The 19,230-nt window shown below is 45.9% G+C and overlaps 1 protein-coding gene across 1 annotated transcript in view; it reads right to left on the bottom strand.

Moving 5' to 3' along the window:
- Positions 1–19,230, bottom strand: part of TBC1D1 (TBC1 domain family member 1) — a 225,209-nt gene that overhangs the window by 67,418 nt on the left and 138,561 nt on the right. Inside the window, 1 exon segment of the mRNA XM_070372259.1 lies at positions 18,410–18,549. Coding sequence (XP_070228360.1) covers positions 18,410–18,549 — 140 coding nt within the window.

Here is a 19,230-nt window from a genome sequence, read left to right as displayed (position 1 = left end):
ATAGAAGGAGACAGTTAAAGCTCACTCCTCTTACAGAGGAATAAGGTGTGGTAGCAAGCCTGAGGTCCTAGAGGGGAGAAGCAACGGGGCGCTCACAGATCAGACCCATCCGCTCCAGGGCTCCAACCAGGATGCTCTGGGACTGGCCAAAACCAGGGTGCTGACCCTGAACACCATCCTAAACACAACGCACAGGAAGGCTCCTGTGGGCATGATGGTCTTTGAGCCTCAGTCTTACCTGGAAAATGAGGTGCTGAATTAAGAACCCCTAGTCCTTCTTACTGGAGAAGGCAATGGCAACCCACTCCAGTACTCTTGCCTGGAAAATCCCATGGATGGAGGAGCCTGGTAGGCTGCAGTCCATGCGGTCGCTAAGAGTCGGACAGGACTGGGCAACTTCACTTTCACTTTTCACTTTCATGCACTGGAGGAGGAAATGGCAACCCACTCCAGTGTTTTTGCCTGGAGAATCCCAGGGACGGTGGGGCCTGGTGGGCTGCCTTCTATGGGGTCGCACAGAGTCGGACACGACTGAAGCGACTTAGCAGCAGCAGCAGCAGCAGCAGCAGCAGCAGTCCTTCTAACATGAAAAGCTCCAAATAATCTAAACTACCAACAATATCAAGGAGACTTTGGTGAGCTCCACAGAACTTGGTATCGTAACAGGAGTATGAAGTATTTAAGCAAAAAATAAAAAAGCCTTTTTACCCACCATCCAAAAGTCTGTAATCTAAGGAGAAAACCAATGCAGACACATGTGCCAAAGAGAATGGGGACAGAACTACACCCTTCCAGAAGGAGTGAGGTAGCAAAAGGATGATAATGAAATCATTCCTGACCCACAGCTGGTAGGAAAATTATGGATCACAACCAAAGGGAGAGGCTAAGGGTAGGATAGCCAGGGACTGTGGCAGTGACCTAGAGTTGACATTAATATGGGTACACAAGAAGGCAAAAGACAAAAGCAAAAGCCTCCACGGAGAGGCATCTAGAGGGAGATGACCTGGGTCACCATGCCACTACAAACAGACACCATGATATGCTGGCTTTTCTGTATCACTGACATTACTTCTTCAGGGAAAAAAAAAAAACATTATCAGAAAATGACTTCAACCATAGAGTTTAAACTTTAACAAACTATGTTATTTTAGAAATAGAACACACTGATTTGGAATAACTTATCAATTACAATTTCAGAAAAATAGTTTTCAGTTGTATGTAAAGAGCAATTGGAGATGATAGAACGTAGTATCTTTTAAGCTACCAGAAATAGAAGTGAAGGTTCCATGGGTTTTATATTTCTTAATTTAAATTTCATTTTTAAAATCAATTTCCAAACTATGCTTTGAAACTATGTTGTTGTTCAGTCATTAAGTCACATCTGACTGTGATCCCCTGGGCTGCAGCATGCTAGGCTTTCCTGTCCTTCACCATCTCCCGGAGCTTGCTCAAACTCAAGGCCCTTGAGTCAATGATGCCATCTAACCATCTTGTTCTCTGTTGCCCTCTTCTCCTCCTGCCTTCAATCCTTCCCAGCATAGGGGTTTTTCCGATGAGTTGACTCTTCCCATCAGGTGGCCAAAGTATTGGAGCTTCAGCATCAGTCCTTCCAATGAATATTCAGGACTGATTGCCTTTAGGATTGACTGGTTTGATCTCCTTGCTGTCTAAGAAACTCTAAAGAGTCTTCTCCAGCACCATGGTTCAAAAGCATCAATTCTTCGGCACTCAGCCTTCTTTATGGTCCAACTCTCACATCCATACATGACTACTGGAAAAAACCATAGCTTTGACTATTGAGACCTTTGTTGGCAAAGTGATGTCTCTGCTTTTTAATATGCTGTCTAGGTTTGTCATAGCTTTTCTTCCGAGACTATAAATATCCTGAAATCTTATCTCTGCTGGGACCAGAGAAATCTGAAATCTCGGTAAGCATTAGGAAACAAGGTGCTTTGGGAGCTCCTTCTTGGGTAGGTGAGCAGTGGTGTAAGTTGCCCCTTGGGAGCAGAGGTTTCTGAGACAGGTGACAGCAGTGGCAGGAAGGTCAAGAAGAATTCTTCAAATGAAGACCGGGTATCTCTAACCTTTAGGCTTGATTTCTGCAAATTAAGGCTGTCAGTTTCGCAATGCATATTACTGGTCATGCCAAGTCTAATAATTCAATAGAAGAAGGGGGGTGGGGAATTGCCAAATGATGACCTGTAGCTTAAGCCCACAAAAGGGAAGTGATTTTATAACTGCGCCCATTTCCAATAAATCTGAATACTCACTACCATCATGATTTGTGATAGAAACGTGCTTCCATTTTAACCTCCATAAGGCTAAATACATACTGACTATTTAAAACAAACGTTTTGCCTACCACCAAAATGTCACTACATCATAAAAGTGAAAAAGAGAAATGGGAAAAATATCACTGATGACTAAAACTTGTGAAAACTTATATCAGTATGCTTTCTTTGTATTTTTTCCATGTATATGTTATTTTTTACACAGTCTGAGTAGCTAACAATAAAATACCCATATTTGGTCAACATTCCAAAATTGTAAAGCCCTGCACCCAACAGAAACTGAGCACCAGCTATGAACCTAGCCCTGTGTCAGGTCGCAGAACCAGGACACAACAGTGTCCCTGCCTCATAGAGCTGGAACTGGGTTTCAGAAATAAGCCCCTGAAGGGTGCAGCACTGAGAGGGCCCGGAGGCTGGCTCTCACACACACTGTGTATCTGAGGTCCACAGGAGCTCAGCATGGCTCACCAGCCTGACCTCCTCCAGGGACCCTGACCACTTTTGGTTGTTCAGTTGCATCAAAACTATTTGCTCTAAGAATTCCAAATTCTTATTACTGGGTAAATATATCAATCAAGCCACATCCCCAGCAGAGAAATCTTTGACAGAAAGTTACTCAGTTTCTTTCCATCCCAGTACTTCTGGTAGTAAGAAACTTACATACTTACCCACACACAATTTCACCTACTTTCAGATGACCATTAACTGTTAACAAGCTATTGAGTCCCTGTTACTTCCACCATCCTGGTTTTGCCTATGGTGGGTGAGCAGTATAATTAACAAGAACACTCTGACTTGTGGTGGCTGGAGGCTGTGCCCTCTCCTCCCCACAGCCCCGGTGATACCTTAGGTGGGTCCCCATTGCTGGGCTGGTACCAGGCTTCCCCCACCCCTTCCTGGATGAGCTACGATGAGTTGGGCCAGTCAGCTCTGGGAAAAATCTAGAGTAAAACACAGATAGGCAGCCAGTAACTGGATGCCTCTGGAGCTAAGAGGTCATATGGACTCGGGGGCTGGCTGACTACAGTGACAAACAAGCTGGGAAGGCTGGTATGAAGAATGAAGAGGAGACCAGGAAAAAAAGAAGAATTACATGATCCCAAAGAGAGGGAGTCAGAGAGACTTCCTGGGTTCCTGACAGTGACCTAGTTCCTGGCTCTTGCCCTTATCCTGATTTTTATGAGCCACCATCTGATTAAGCTGCTTGAGTCATATTCTAATTCTTGCAACTAAGTGATCACTGGTTGACTAAGACAGGCCAATACTCATCTGTTTTCTGAGCATCCTCTGAGCACTGCATCTATGCAGTGGGCCTCTGAGGACAGCCAAGAGTGAGAAAGAACTTTCTCTCAAGAAGCTAGTTCTTGCTGCTGTTGCTCACTCAACTAGCTAGGTAGAAAAAGCAAGAACAGAACTTAATTAGGAAAAACAGACAGGTTGGTGATACTAATCAATTAGGTTTTGTTTAATGAAAAGAGAACCACAATTCTAGTTCATTCTACCACTGACTATCTGTTTGACCTTAAGTGGGCCCCTGTGTCTCTCTCAGTCTGCTTCTTCATCTGGAAAATAAGGAATATGGAATGGACAACTTTTAAAGTTCCAACTTACTTTCAAGATTCCTTGAAAGGAGTGGACTCAACTCCTATATACCCAGTAACGATCATTTTAGAAGCAAGGTGAGTTGCAGAATATCCTGCCTCAGCCCAAAGTCTACTCCTTGAGTGGCGAGGGCACACAGAACAAGCACCACCCGTAAAGTGCCGTGCCTGCGGTTCCGAGAGGAGTCAGGGCAAAGGGAGACCTCTGAGGGGCCCACGAGAACGTGCACAAGGGCAGAGCTGTACTCTCCAGCACATGGCCGCTAGCCACACGTGCCTTCTGAGCACCTGAAATGGGCTGAGGGTGTGAAATTAAACATCTACGTTCAAGCTTAAACAGCTCTACGTAGCTAGTGGCTACCATACTGGACAGTACGGATCAGATCTGAAGGTTGGGACAAAGAACCACAAGACAAAGCAAGCACCAGTCTAACAGGGACAAACACAAACCTTAAGGAATAGCGGGAAAGCAGAAGCTGACCGCGCCTACAGAAAAGAAGTCACGGTGACCTGGAAGTGGACGGACGGAAAGGATAAGGAACTGGTCAGTGCCAGAGTGTGGGCAGAGGAGCTTCTGCGCTGCATGAAGCAGGACAGCACACCAGGGGCGGAGAAACACTAGGCCCAGGCAAGGTTCCCTCCACGTCCACTCTACCTTCATCCGGAGCGCATTGCACAAGGTGGCTGCATGCTCAGCCAAGAACCAGTGTCGCCCAGCTGCCACATAGCCACAGGTGACCAGGACACACACAGAAGTCTTCCAGTGACTCTGGAACAGCCTGCTCTCTTGATACGGAGGGATCACTCTGCTGTCCTCACTGCTTGCTCCTTCACTGTGCTCGGAGCTGTAGGGGAAGCCCAAGGCGGAGCAGCCATGCTGTGACCAGAAGGCACCCAAGAGGATGAAACAGAAAAGTAGAAAGGACCCCAGCCTCCTGGGAACATCACGGAGCCAGGGAACCACCTCACCTTATCATCATCCAGACTTCCTGTTGAGAAAAATAAACCTACCTCCCCCCCAACCCCCAGTCACACCAGTGTGGCAGGGTCTCCAGTACATTCAGTCAGACGCAATCTCTAAGTGATGTCAAAAATCTGGTGCCTGGAGGGGAGGGGCTGAACATGGTAGAAACGGCCGCAGAGAGGAAACTAGGCAAATGAATGGAAACCCGGTAACTTTGCAATGTGCTGCTGAAACATCTGGTCTAACGGTGCACAGCCTGCCACACACTGGGACAGACACCAGGTGTGACTGAGACAGCAGTGTTAGGGACAACGGGAGAAAACTCCCAAGAGGCGGTGCAGAGATGTCTCTTAGGGAGAATGGTGAACCAAAACCACACCAGCCACTCTGCAAACGGAAACAGAAGATATACCCCTTTGTTAATGCAGGTATCCCCACCGATGGCTTCTAATCTAATAAGCCCCACGATCTGAAGCCCTGTGGGGCAGAAACAGCCAACTGTTTCTATATCCCGCCCAAGTCTTGGCAACAGGACACCAAGAGGAAAAAGAAAAATGTCCCTTCCGTAACTTCAGGGAAGATGCTACTGCAAGAGAATTCCAAAAACCAAACCACAGAGGAAAGACCATAACCTCTCATAGCCAGAACTGTCCCTAATCGAAAGTTCCTAAGCTAACACACCTGGACAGGAAGTGAAGCACAATACTTCAACTTTCTGTGGGAAACCCACTATTCTCGCAAGTATAAAATGTGTACTTGGGGTTCCAACCTGTTTTCAGAATTATATAAGACTGTAATTACAGTGTTCCTACTTTGGTGAATGATGTTTAAAATCTTGTTAGTACTTATTCTGCAAATATTTTCACTTACATGAAAGTGATACAACAAATTCACTTGGGAAAAAATCCACTCAGGAAGCACTTCAACGTATCCCTGTGTCTTCTCTCTGAATTTTACAAAACCAAGAGTGTGCTGAGTGCACCTACAGCTCTAAGGCTGGGGCTACTCGGTCACATCTGCTGGGACCGCCCTGCCTCACTCCCTCCAGTAGGAACATTTTTTCATTTAAATAAATGAATTTAATAGAAACCATTCAACTAAGAATACTCTAATTCTATTTTTCACAAATTAGAGTTACCAGTAAATAATGCCCAAAACATGCACTGTATTAACAAGAGTTAACATTTAATTCTTAACTCTTGGATGGCATCACTGACTCAAGGGACATGAGTTTCAGCAAACTCCGGGAGATGGTGAAGGACAGGGAAGCCTAGCGTACTGCAGTCTATGGGGTCGCAAAGTCAGACACAACTGAGCAACTGAACAACATTTAATTCTAGAATACTTTCCACATAAGAACTGTTCTTTCACTTGAAGGCAGCTTATTACTACACAGACCTTAACTTCAGTGAGTAAACCAGTCAAAACTCTTGATAATTTATTCCTAAAACTGTCAAGAGCTCCCTACTGTGATTAAGAGACTGGATTTAGAATACAGCCAACCTGATTGGGGGCTTCCCTGGTAGCTCAGCTGGTAAAGAATCTGCCTGCAATTATGGAGACCCTGGTTTGATTCTGAGGTCAGGAAAATCCCCTGGAAAAGGGATAGGTTGCCACTCCAGTATTCTTAGGCTTCCCTGGGGGCTCAGACAGTAAAGAATCTGCCTACAGTGCAAGAGACCTGGGCTCAATCCCTGGGTTGGGAAGATCCCCTGGAGGAGGGCATGGCAACCCACTCCAGTATTGTTGCCTGCAAAATCTCCATGGACAGAGGAAAGTGGCGGGCTACAGTCCATGGGATTGCGAAGAGTCGGACACAACTGAGCAACTAAGCACAGCACAGCTTGATTGGAATCGCAGCTGTGAGAACTAAGTGCTGTGGAGCTATGGGAACGTTATCCAATATTTCTAGCCTCCTCTCCTCGAAAATATCAGGCATAGTACTGACTGCATAGAGTCAGTGTGAGAATTACCATCTAACTCTGTGAAAGTGCAAACACTAATGTTCAATACATGATAAGGATAATTTCAATGGCTACTATTGATGTTTGGTGAGTTTTATTGCAAACAAGATGGGATTTATTGGTTATTTCATAATCCGCCATAGAACATATTTCTAATTTTCAACTCACTTATTATACTAACAACCACTCGGGGCTTTTTGGCATGAGTTTAAATCAGAATAGGATGTACCCCTGCCTATCAGCTGCTGCAGCTTGCGACATTCAGAGGACCTCAAAGTGTGGTCCCCAGAACTTGTAAGCATTGCACAACCTTAGGCTCCACCAAGAAACTTCAGGAATGAGGAACAGCATTCTGTGTTTCCGTAACTTCTCCAAGGGATTCCGGGCACACAGTCTGAGGATGGTAGAAAGAAATGCAGCCCTGGGCCAATGTTGCTGACCTGGAATGGGAGAGCTGTGGGAGCCTGGACGCAGCCCCACCCTCACCTTCCCCAACCCCACACTCACACTCTCCCCTCAGTCTGCAGGGGAAGAAAGGCAAACAAGGCCAGCAGTACAGAGGCTCACCCACCCTCACTGGCCCAACCATCCCCAAGGTCAGAATTACGAGTGACAACTCAAACCCTCCAGAGAAGGAGCTTCCATACTCACCATTAAAACCCTTTCTCAGTGTGTGACCACACAACACTAAGCATATGAAAGTTCACAGGCGCATTAGAGCCAAAGGTAAATGACTGTATTTGAGGTCTGTCTATGTAATGGAGTAGTAACTGACTGTATAGAAGAATGAAGCGCTGATACGCACATAACACGATGCACCCTGAAAACACTGCTAAATGGAAGAAGCCCCACACGTCACATATTGCATGACTCTGTTTATATACAATGTCCAGAACAGGTAGATCTACAGAGACAGAAAGATGATGGGTGGTTGTCTTGGGTTTAGGGGAAAGGGGAGTGGTTTGGGGAAGTGACAGCTATGGCTTTCTTCCTGGGGGACAAAAAGTATTTTAAAATTAGACTGCAGCAATGGTTCCACAACCCTGTAAATACAGAAAAATATATTGTATACTTTAAATGGGTGAACTGTATAATATATGAATTTTAGCTCAATAAAGCTGTTTTTTTTTAAAAAACAAAAACAAAAACAAAAAACAAAACCCCAAAACACGAGTTTCTTGCCAAGGACTCCTCTTTAAGCTAATCTAAACTTCCCAGGCAGCGGTGTCCCAGCTGTAGAGTAGCAGTGAGTAGGGTGAGGAAGGTGGGCCCCTAGGATGCAAAATATAAAGGAGGCACTCACTGTCAGGGTCATGTGCGCACAGGGTCCATACTTGCAGGGCCCTAAAAGTGAGTGCCTCCTTAAAATTTGCACTCGGAGCACGTGACTGCCTCACCCTAGTCCTGCCCCAATTTTGAGGCTGTTTCAAGTTCAGGTATGTCTACAGATTATATCCCCCTGAGAACAGTTTCAAACTACCTACCATTTCCTTGTTTTATAAATGTCAGTGGCTCCCCAGTATCCACAGATTAAAGTTCAAAGATGACAGATCAAGATCTTTGACTCTGGATTCTAATCCTGAAGGCACACAGGCTCTGAGAGTTAGATGAGCCCTGAGGAGGAGTTTCCAGGGCACTGTAAGCAGGATTCGCACTCCAGTCTCCCGACTCCAGGACCTTGGGTGCCCAAGCCCTTGGCCCTCCGTCCCCTTCCTACCAACAGCAGAGACTGAACTTTTGTCTCTGCATCACCACCAACCCTCAGAGCCAACCTCTGCATAAAGTGTAACAACTGACTGTTTAAATGCCAACGGTTGACTAGGAAAGGCTCAATCAGGCTAATTTACAACTGATATCAGGCCTCAAAAACAGCAGACTGAGGTCAAGTCTGGCCATTCACTGTGGCTTCCTCACCTATAACGATGTACCAAAAAGCACAATTAAAGGAGAAAAATCTCGTAGCTTCAAACTATTGAAATTCATGAACAGTCCATTCCTGGCATGCAGTATTTTATCCTGAACCTAGTCTTTATTGACCACAGAAAAGCAAAATTATATGGAAAGTAGGTTAAGAACAATCTTAGAAAGCCTTGTATCTCTGGCAATCAGGGACTATTTTTCTCTTCCTTGTTTTGCCCGCTCCCTAAAACCTTGTGGAAAACGAAAGAAAAACATCTCGATTTCAGAAGGTACTCTCCTTACTCAAATAAGCTGCAAATCAGTGAGGAAGGTACATACTATAACAAAAACAAGACCAAAAACAAAAACACGGGAAAAAAGAAAGCACACTTTTCCGGGATTGAAAAAAGAAAGAAGGGCCAGCAAGACACAGGGAGCAACACTGCCACCAAGTGGTAACAGTGCCTCAAGTCATCCTCTTCAGTTCAGTTCAGTTCAGTCGCTCAGTCGTGTCTGACTCTTTGCAACCCCATGAATCGCAGCACGCCAGGCCTGCCTGTCCATCACCAATTCCTCGAGTTCACTCAGACTCACGTCCATCGAGTCAGTGATGCCATCCAGCCATCTCATCCTCTGTTGTCCCCTTCTCCTCCTGCCCCCTATCCCTCCCAGCATCAAGTCTTTTCCAATGAGTCAACTCTTCACATGAGGTGGCCAGAGTACTGGAGTTTCAGCTTCAGCATCTTTCCTTCCAAAGAAATCCCAGGGCTAATCTCCTTCAGAATGGACTGGTTGGATCTCCTTGTAGTTATCCTCTTACATTTAACTAAAACAGCAGTTCCACAATTAGAATGTTTTGGGTGGGTTTAAAAAGATAGGAGGATTCAAGCCCATCCCCACCCCTTGAGATGATGAGAGCATAGGGGCAGCTGTGGCCCACATGCTAAGTTTCCCCGTGTGGCTGATACACAGTGAATGGTGAGAACTGGGGATCAAAACAAAGGATCACTGTGACGCTTACAGGTTCCAGTTAAGTCCTACTTGCAGTTATTCTACTTATACCATCTGTTACAATTTCCCAATGGCATATAAATTCTTGAAAATTTGCCATGAACAATATAAAATAAATCATAGTACAACAGTTTCTACATTTTTCATGATATAAAATAGTCATTATGAAGATTCTGATTATACTCCTTGGTTTTGCCATTACTATTTACATCTAATATCTAATCCAACTGACTTAACTGTGTCATAAATCAGGCATATTGACACAGCTATACTCACAACACAAAAACCCTTTGAACTTCAGCTTCACTGGATTAGTTACTTATACAATGGGTTTCAAATCAATAAGTCTGATCTATATTAGATGAGTTTTCTTTTTCCTTTTTTAAAATAAGACATGTAAAAATTTGACTCCTTCTATTGTTGGCAAAATTGGTAAATGCACAGTATAACCTGAGATGCTTAAATGAAAGGCATTGAACCAAGACTAAAATTGTTCCTTGGCACACAGAGGTAAGTAATTTCCTCCTTCCATAGTTGGGAGTTACCTAAAAAATCATTTCTTAACAACAAAGAATTCTTTTTTTTTTTTTGTATGAAACACTAGGAGGAAAAACCATGGACTATTTCTACTACTGAACATCTAGTCAGAAGTTGATTTTCAGCATTTTTTGTAGGCCTGACGATTAGGTCAGAGCCCACAGCTAAGAAAACAAACACCTGCACAGCCTCTGTGCCCGGGGCCGCCCAGGAGACAAAGCTCGGCTGCGAGCGGAGCAGCAGGGACGAGGCAGACGCCATATGTTTAGCTTCACTTGGCACGCTGTCAGACTCTTCTTTATCCCTATTACCACATGTCTTGTATCACTCCATTTTCCCACCAGATCAACTCTTTGCATCTCCAGGCAGCACAAATCCTCTCAAAAAATCTAGGTCACTTATGACCTAGATTTATTTGAGGTACGACACACGTGGGTGACGCCTCGGGTCATCTACAGGAGGAGACACACACAGGAGTCCTGACCAAGGACTAGACGGTCTGGGCTGGACGGACCACCGTCGCGGTTCTAAGTGCCTGCCACTCACAGTGGGCCAGTATCATCAGTATCACCAGGGAGCCTGTCAGAAACTGAGACCCTCTGGCCCCACCAGATCCAGACACCAGAATCGGCCTTTAGGGGATCACCAGACGCCTCTGAGCACAATGGTAGGTTGTGAAGTGCTGTTCTAGGTCATGATCTGGAGAAAGCCACATAACCTACAGGTATGTTCACTCCCAGCTGAGAGATGACAGCATCCCTGCCGCCTGTACCTTCAGGGCAGGCCCGTGGTGGGGACCAATGGTGGGAAGGCTTTGAAAGTGACAAAGGGCCGTTATACAGACATCAGCAACACGGAATAGCTATGTCTGCCCTAAAAGTGTAGCCTTAAACACATCCAACCTTCAGGGCTCTGCCCTGTAACAGATTTCACTGAACGCCCACACCACCCTCAGTCATCAAGTTTACAGTTTACCAAGTATGGACCTTCCACATACCCAGTCTCTCACAAACCTTTCACCCAAAGAACTGGTAACACAAAGAAGAGAGAATGCCTTTTCCCTAGGGGTCCTGGGGCACCAGCCATGAGTGGCCATAAATTCAGACCATCAGTGAAAACTCTGCTTTAAGTGTAAAACACTACACAGCTTTTAGTATTCCACTTTATGATCTACCTATGTTTGTCTTATCACAAAAAAGTCTGCCTCACCAAGTCTTCAAGTACAAACTGGTGACGGTCCTACTTTTACCACAGTTTCCCTGTGATGCAGTGGTGCTGCTGACATGACCTACCAGCTGAAAAGCAGAGAGCCCCCATCCCCTCCACTGCCTCTGGGGGTCAGAATGGAAATCACCCTGCTGGACTCTGCTAAAATAACTTCAAGTGGGAATCCCTACAAGAAACCAACTGGTCTATGTTGAGTTTAAAAAAAAAAAAAAAAAACAGCCTGGGATTTAGGAATATTTATGATGGATCTACTAAATATTTCTAAATAAATTTCAAAATGTAAAATAACTGAAGTCCACCAACTTCAGATAGGTCTCCGAACATAAAGTTCAGATACCTGCAACTCAATTATTTCATAGGGATTTTGCGCAAAGTCACACACCCCTGAGTATAGGACAAGCTGACTCTCGGGCAGTATTTGCTCAGTCTAACCTCCCCGCCTCTGTCCACACTGCCTGGCCTTGTCCTTTCCTCTCGCTTTACAATATATTTAGTTGGAGTCACACTCCCTAGTCACCAGCACATTTCTCTCCAGGTTTTAGCCCATCTGTAAAAATCAGGGGAACTTCCCTGGTGGTCCGCTGGTTGAGACTCCGTGCTTCCAAAGCAGAGGGTTCAGTCTCTGCTCAGAACCCATACCTGTCCCAACTTGCCATGGGGTGTGGCCAAAAATTTTGTTTTAATTTTTAAATCAGAACCCCCAAATTATAGAAAATTTTATTTATCCTTCACTTATCTTTACTGCTCTGCAAATACCATGGTTTTTAAATTACGAGTTTGCTTTATTAGTATTTTATAAGTGGGACAAAATAGATGGGACAGTACAAATACCCGTTTCAAGTTTTTTTTTACCTGGAACAAAGGTTAACTTGTCTGTTTAACTGAAGTTTGCAGTACCAGAATATAAATACAAAGTAGTCACAGTTGCTCTGAGCACCTAAAACACTGTAAAAGGCATTTGCTAAGTGCGCCTTACAAGCAGACTTTTGTGTCCCTCATGCCACGGGTTGAAGACACCGGGGCTGCCACGGGTCCCCCCACAAGCGGAGCAGACAGACACCCAGAGGCACCCCTGACAGCACGCACTCTGCCTGGCATGGTCTGGTTGATGCAGGGATCTCTGGGGCCCTCAACTGCCTGTGGATCTGGAGGTCTCATGCTGCTGCTGCTGCTGCTAAGTCACTTCAGTCGTGTCCGACTCTGTGCGATCCTGTAGACGGCAGCCCACCAGGCTCCCCCGTCCCTGGGATTCTCCAGGCAAGAACAGTGGAGTGGGTTGCCATTTCCTTCTCCAATGCATGAAAGTGAAAAGTGAAAGTGAAGTCGCTCAGTCGTGTTAGACTCTTTGTGACCCCATGGACTGTAGCCCACCAGGCTCCTCTGTCCATGGGACCTTCCAGGCAAGAGTACTGGAGTGGGGTGCCATTGTCTTCTCCGGAGGTCTCATAGCTGGAGGTAAACACACAGAGGGTATGTGAGCCCAAGTGGTCCCAGGCCACAGTGGAAACACTGCTCTCTGCACCTTAAGGTTGGGAAGCAGACAGTGGCAGAGAATAAAGACGATCCGTCAGAAGAAAATTCAGACAGATATAAAGAGATCAACCTCCCTCCCAGCACACCCTAGTCCCAGGGCTAACATGTGGGGAGGGAAGGTGATTAACTGAAGGCAAGCCTGTATGTCAAAATGCTCTGAAACGTGTTGCTACCTGGCCAGCAATGGGACAGAGGGACAGACTGAAAACAAACACCCCATGCAGAGAGAAGCAGGCCCACAGCGCCACACCCAACTTCCAGCCTGGGGTGCGGTTTCATGGGAGCCGTGGGGCACAGGCCCATGGCTCCAGTCCTGCCCACCAGTTCTGTGCTTTGGGTAAGATGACTTAAACCACTCCAAGCCTCTGCTCCCTCATCTGTGAAACTGGTGTAATAAGAACACCGACCTTCATAAGGTTGACTGGGAATTAAAGGAAACAACTCATGTAGAGCACTGGCCAAAAATAAGGGTGATAATTATCACAGCAAGTCAAGAGTTGTGTTTTTATTTTCTCTTCTCTATTTTATACGCAGAGTTCCTACCATATAATTTAAAAGGCAGCATTTCTTAATTCTGTAAGAGCAAAAAGGACATAAGCAGGAAGAAGCAGGGAGTTGAGAAATCAATAAGGACCAAGTATTATGTTTGTAAGAATCTGAGCAAGTTACTTGTCTTCCCTTAGAAGTCATGGAGCCTGGGGGCTGGAGGAACCTGATGATAAAGATAATACTTAAGCAAATAACCAGAATATGTTTCAAAGTGAGAAATGCTATGGAAAAAATCACGATAAAGAGACGAGGAATATCTGAAGGGATGGGGGTGCAACTTGAAGTACAGTGGCTGCTGCAGCCTCAGTGAAAAGATGATGTTCAGCAATAATCTGAAGCAGGTTGGGGGGTTATTCATGGGGGTTGTCGGGGGGTGGTGAGGGGGGCGGGGAAAAAGCATTCCAGGCAGAGGGAACAGCCCGAGCACAGGCCTCAGCAGGGAGCCCACATGGCGAGCATGAGGGTTTCAAGCAGAAGCCTCTCTCAGAGAGGCCAGGAGGACACTGCGCCGTGACGGTCACCCAACGCAGCATCAGGGTCCCTGGGACACCTTCCTGCAGGAGGCAGTGGTAAAGCCAACAGCAGCTGCATAGTCTGGGCCCTGACGAGTCAGTGAGGACGGCAGCGTAGGAGCAGAGGGCAGAGCCTGCGGCCCGCAGTACTGTTCCATCACAGAGAGACACGGAGGGCAAGCCTCGTTAACTTTACACAGCTTGCCACAAGGCACTGGCCACCAGCGCGAGCTTCAAAGGACTGGATGATGCTGTAGCACTTCACAGGTACGAACTAGATAAACACTACCTTAGAAATCTTTCTCCATCAAGACCAGCTAGGACTTGGTCCAATTTTGAAATAACAGTTCATGCCCCAGAGGACAAGATATGGTAAGAGCCAAGAATGTGAGTTAATCACCTAAAGCAGAGAGAGGCTACGAAAGTGACCTTAATTACCTAAAGAGGATTGCACTGCATGGGTGGGAGATGGAGGGATGCAGAGCTGGGTTCTGGGTCCCTCGGGGGCCAACTATGCTCAGCGACAGGACTCTGACTAGAGTGGACTCGGCAGTAACACCGTGCTGGGGCGAAGGACTGAGGGCAGTCAGCCTGGAGAAGACTTTCAGAGGAAGCAGCAACCCCATGACCCTCTGTCATATGAAGAAAGGAAGTGCAAGTAAGTGCATTCTGTGTGGCTCAGAGACCAGGAGGAAGGAGGGATGGAACCACAGGGAGACAGGATGTGGCTCCACCTAAGGAAGCTTATTTGAAAGCTTAAAACCACTCCAGAGTGGGCCAGGCTGCTTCACACCGTCGTCCACAGCCCGTATCACACTCCTGGCCACTGCGCTGAGTGTTTAAACACACTGTCAGTACGTGTTACACATCTGAATACACTAAAGACATACACACTTCGAGCCCACCAGTCCCCACATAATACAGCCACGGCCACACGGGGGCCCTATTGTCAAACAGCGGAACTCCATGTCTGGCATTACTGTTATCCTGTTGTTGCGATCACAAAGCACAGCTCAGGGTCCCCTCCTGGGCCTCCTTCCCTCTGGTCCCTTCTCTGCCCCCATCTTCCACTCCCCCAAACGAAGGAAGAGCCCTCTGCAGCAGGGGGGCCTGTTCACAGCAGCCTGGCCAGAAGGCTTGGCCACCAGCTCACCACGATCGCAGACAATCAAAACCCTGACTGCTCAGCCCAGAGCTCCCCCAGAGCTCCAGCGGCAGGAAGCCCCCTGCTGGAGGGGCCGAGGCCAGAGCAGCTTCCAGTGGGACCACCAGAGTGACTTCCACACAAGAGTGGTGACTATACCAGACACATGTGCACCACTGATTTTTTCTAACATTATGAATTCTGAACACTTTCCACACTGTCAGTAAAAACAACACACTCCCTTATTTCAATCAGTGTGGCAAGAGGCCTAATGAATACAGCATCGAAGGTGAGAAATTAGATAGGCTGTTCCAGACCATGGCCCCCAGGGTATAAGCTGGGGCCTGGACCAGGCACTCTGCTCCTGCTGTCACAGGCAGCTACCTGAGTGAGCTCTCAGTCTTTCCCTCAATTCTCTCCTTAAGTGCATCCTCATAACCATTCAGACCATGTCAAAGAGACTACCTCTGTACTTTCCTACAAACAAGGAGGTGACCCTGGGGGCCTGGCAGGCGGATACTGGGGTGCTATTTTGAGCACCATTTCCAGAAGGGGAGATGGACACACCAAGCGCTCGGTTCCCAGTTCCCTGGAGACCATGCTGCCCGGTGTGCAGGGTATTGGATGGATCTGCCCAGTGTTCTGACCTCTGGGGCAATAACCACGGATCCCATCTCATCCCCTGCATGCTTCTGGCCAGCTGTTTCAGAGTGTCCAGAAGTCACCCAAAAATGCTGTCTCCTATAAAGACCATCGTAAGACTACAACGTGGAGTTAATTATCCATTTCTTACAATATTTCCAGACAAAACTGATTTAAAAGTTTCCTGCTTAACTTTCAAAGGGAGAATTCAGACACAGACAGAGGCGTTCCGCCCATCCCTTTTCTAGGTGCTGGGGCGACACAGGATCACACACTCTCATGCTGCCCACAGTGCCGTCTCCTCGCCCAGTTTATCTTGGGGTTCTCCAGAGGACCGAGTGTACACCAGCACTGACTCAGGTCCCCCCAGACACCGACTAGGAGATAGGAGTGTCCGTCCTGTCCAGAAACTCGGGTTATTTCCAACACCAGAGCAGAGTGGCACCAGGGTGGGGCCTGAAGAAAGAGGCCAGAGCTCCAACCAGGAGCTGTGCCTTTTATCTGCCTGGTGAAATGGCCACCACCCTTCTATCGCCACCTACCCTAGCAGACCCCTCTGCCTTAGAATTTTAAGAAAAGAATTTTTTTAAAAGGAGAGAACTAGATTACACAATCTGGCTGTTGAACATTAGTAGGCAATCTACAACATGAAAATAAAATCTTTAAAACTTTCTAAAATGACAGATTGAAATAAATTCAGTTTACTAAAAAAAATTTTAAATCACACTGAATTAATAAATCATGTTCCCTTACACTGTTCCTGCCAGGAAACATCGGTATAGGAACCTAAACACATCAGTGCTCCAAACTCAACAATGGTAACAAAAATGCTCCCACTTTACATTTGACATGCCTTTAGGCTTTCAAAGTACTTTCACATTTATAATTTAATGTAATTCCACGAGATAGGAAGAGCCAACACTACTGTGACCATTTTATAATCAAAGAACTAAGTACAAATGAAGTTACATGTTTTACATCACAAAGCTAGCTGAGCCCAAACCTGGTTCTTGTTTAATCTGGCAGAAGATTCAGGATCCAAATTAACATTAAGAACTCTGGGGGGGAGTGGTGGGGGGTAAGAGAGAAGAAACCACAGCGAGCGGGGAGGGAACAGGGAGAAAGGCTTCCTCCAATAGTCACACCGCCTCCCAAGACAGTTACATGGAACCTAGTCTGAAAACCCTCGGATTAGCCTTGGCTGTGTCCTAAGAGACAAAAAGCAGCGTGAGTCTACACTACAGGCAATCTTGAAATCTGAGGAATTCAAGTAATCTTTGGAGAGCGACTGTTTCGCTGTGCTTTTGTAACACTTTCTGATTAGGAATATTAAGGAAAGCAAATATCTATTGTTCAAAGTTTATGACCTCACTGGGCAAAGAAAAATCTTAATTTTAGTCAATGGAACTTCATTTAAACTCCTCTTTCACATTATAACTCAACATGCAAAAGCCTAAAAATAAACTTTAGCACATTCTATACCACTCGCAATGCAAGTGGAAAAGAACTCGCCTCCCAACACAGGACATTAAGAGACGCAGGTTGGATTCCTGGGTCAGGAAGATCCCCTGGAGAAGTGTATGGCAACCCACTCCAGTATTCTTGCCTGGAAAATCCCATGGACAGAGGAGCCTGACAGGCTATGGTCCATAGGGTTGCAAAGAGTTGGACACAACTGAAGTGACTTAGCATGAACACGCACATAGGTATACCTTGTTTTACTGTGCTTATTAGCTTTACTGTTCTTCACAGATACTGCATTTTTTTAGAAACTGAATGTTTGTGGCAACCTTGAATTATCAGATGATGGTTAGCATTTTTAGCAATCAAGGTTTTTTTTAGCTGAGGTATATGTGTCTTTTTTAGACATAATGCTATTGTACACTTAAAAGACTGCACTGTAATGTCTACTCTATACTACAGTGTAAACATAACCTTTATGTGCACTGAGAAATCAAAAAATTCATGTGATTCGCTTTACTGAGATATTCTTCTTATTGCATCTCTGAGGTCTGCATGCATTTCTTTGGAGGGCACAAAGATGATGAGAAAGAGTCCTCCCGTGACACCAGACCGATGGACAGCAATCAACAAGGCACAAGGCAGCACAAGTGTGACCAGTGGGGTGGCGGTACCTCAAAAACCCACCATGTTAAGGCAGGGTGTAAACTGACACCTTGATTGCAGAGGGAGAAAACAGAAAAGCCTGGGAACGTATCAGGAAGAGAAGAAAGGATATGGGGGATTCGAGTTGAGCTCCCAACATTCCCTGGGGGGGCAGGGCAGGGGTAGTCACAGAGGCTCAGCAGAAGCACTGTTTGTAACACAAGGTGTTGTAAGCTGCTGAATGCTATTACAGGCTTCCAGGAATGTGGGATCCTCTGAAAACAGTGACAGGCATTGGCATTTGAACTTCCTAACCTGGGAACTTTAAAATCGGGGGATGATTTTAACTTGAAATCTCATTTCACCTCTTCTTTCACCAAACACAAAACTCAAGCCGGAATCCAGGCTCACATGCGGGGTGGGCCTCACCTTCGTATCTTTTGGGGGACTCGCAGGCCTTCTGGGGGGTGGCCACCCGAAGGAAGATCTGCTGCCTCCACGAGTGTCTCCGTGTCTTCACAGGGGTCCTGCTGGCATCGCTGATGTGGTCGGCTTTGGACTCAAAGTCCCTAAAATTAAAGACAGTTGTTTATGACTGGTGGGGAGATACAAGCAGGTATTTTAGCTTGACTTTTTGTCTTTTTTAACCAAGCACTAAATTATAAATTATCTCTGTACAAGCAAATATAACTAGATCATCACAGGTGTCAATCAAGCTCGTGGCGGGGCAGCAGTCCTACAGAACTGCTTTCTGAAAGGGTGCTCTTTATGGTAGACTATGGTTACATGTCCTTAATTTATTTTTATTGTAAATATATTACAAACTCCACTCCACGGACCTTAGCTTCCAACTAGGCCTCTCTTGATGCCACTTTAGAAAAGAAAAATGGCCTAAAGGTGCGGGGGGGGGGGGGCGCTGTCACCAGGTTCACAACTTCCCCTAGTCTGTGTGTGAGAAGATCTCCTTAGCATAGCCCTATGTCTCCAAGCATCACCTCAAAAAATAACTAAATAAATAGATTACACAGAACCAGCAAGGGCAATAATGATGCAGTTACTTGCTAATGATGACTTTTAATACCCGTATGTTTTAAATGACAAAACAAAGTATATTTTTCAATATACATAAATAACAATTTTCCTATTCATAGGACAACGTGGGGAACCCTTGTAGGTTGCACCTGAATTTATACCCACAACTGAACAAGCATCTGAACTTACAGACCAAACATCCTGACTGATTTATTGGC

This window comes from Bos mutus, chromosome 6 (assembly GCF_027580195.1).
Source record: "Bos mutus isolate GX-2022 chromosome 6, NWIPB_WYAK_1.1, whole genome shotgun sequence".
Taxonomy (NCBI): Eukaryota; Metazoa; Chordata; class Mammalia; order Artiodactyla; family Bovidae; genus Bos; species Bos mutus.
Note: the sequence above shows the minus strand (reverse complement) of the source record. Positions and strands in the feature narration are given on the sequence as shown.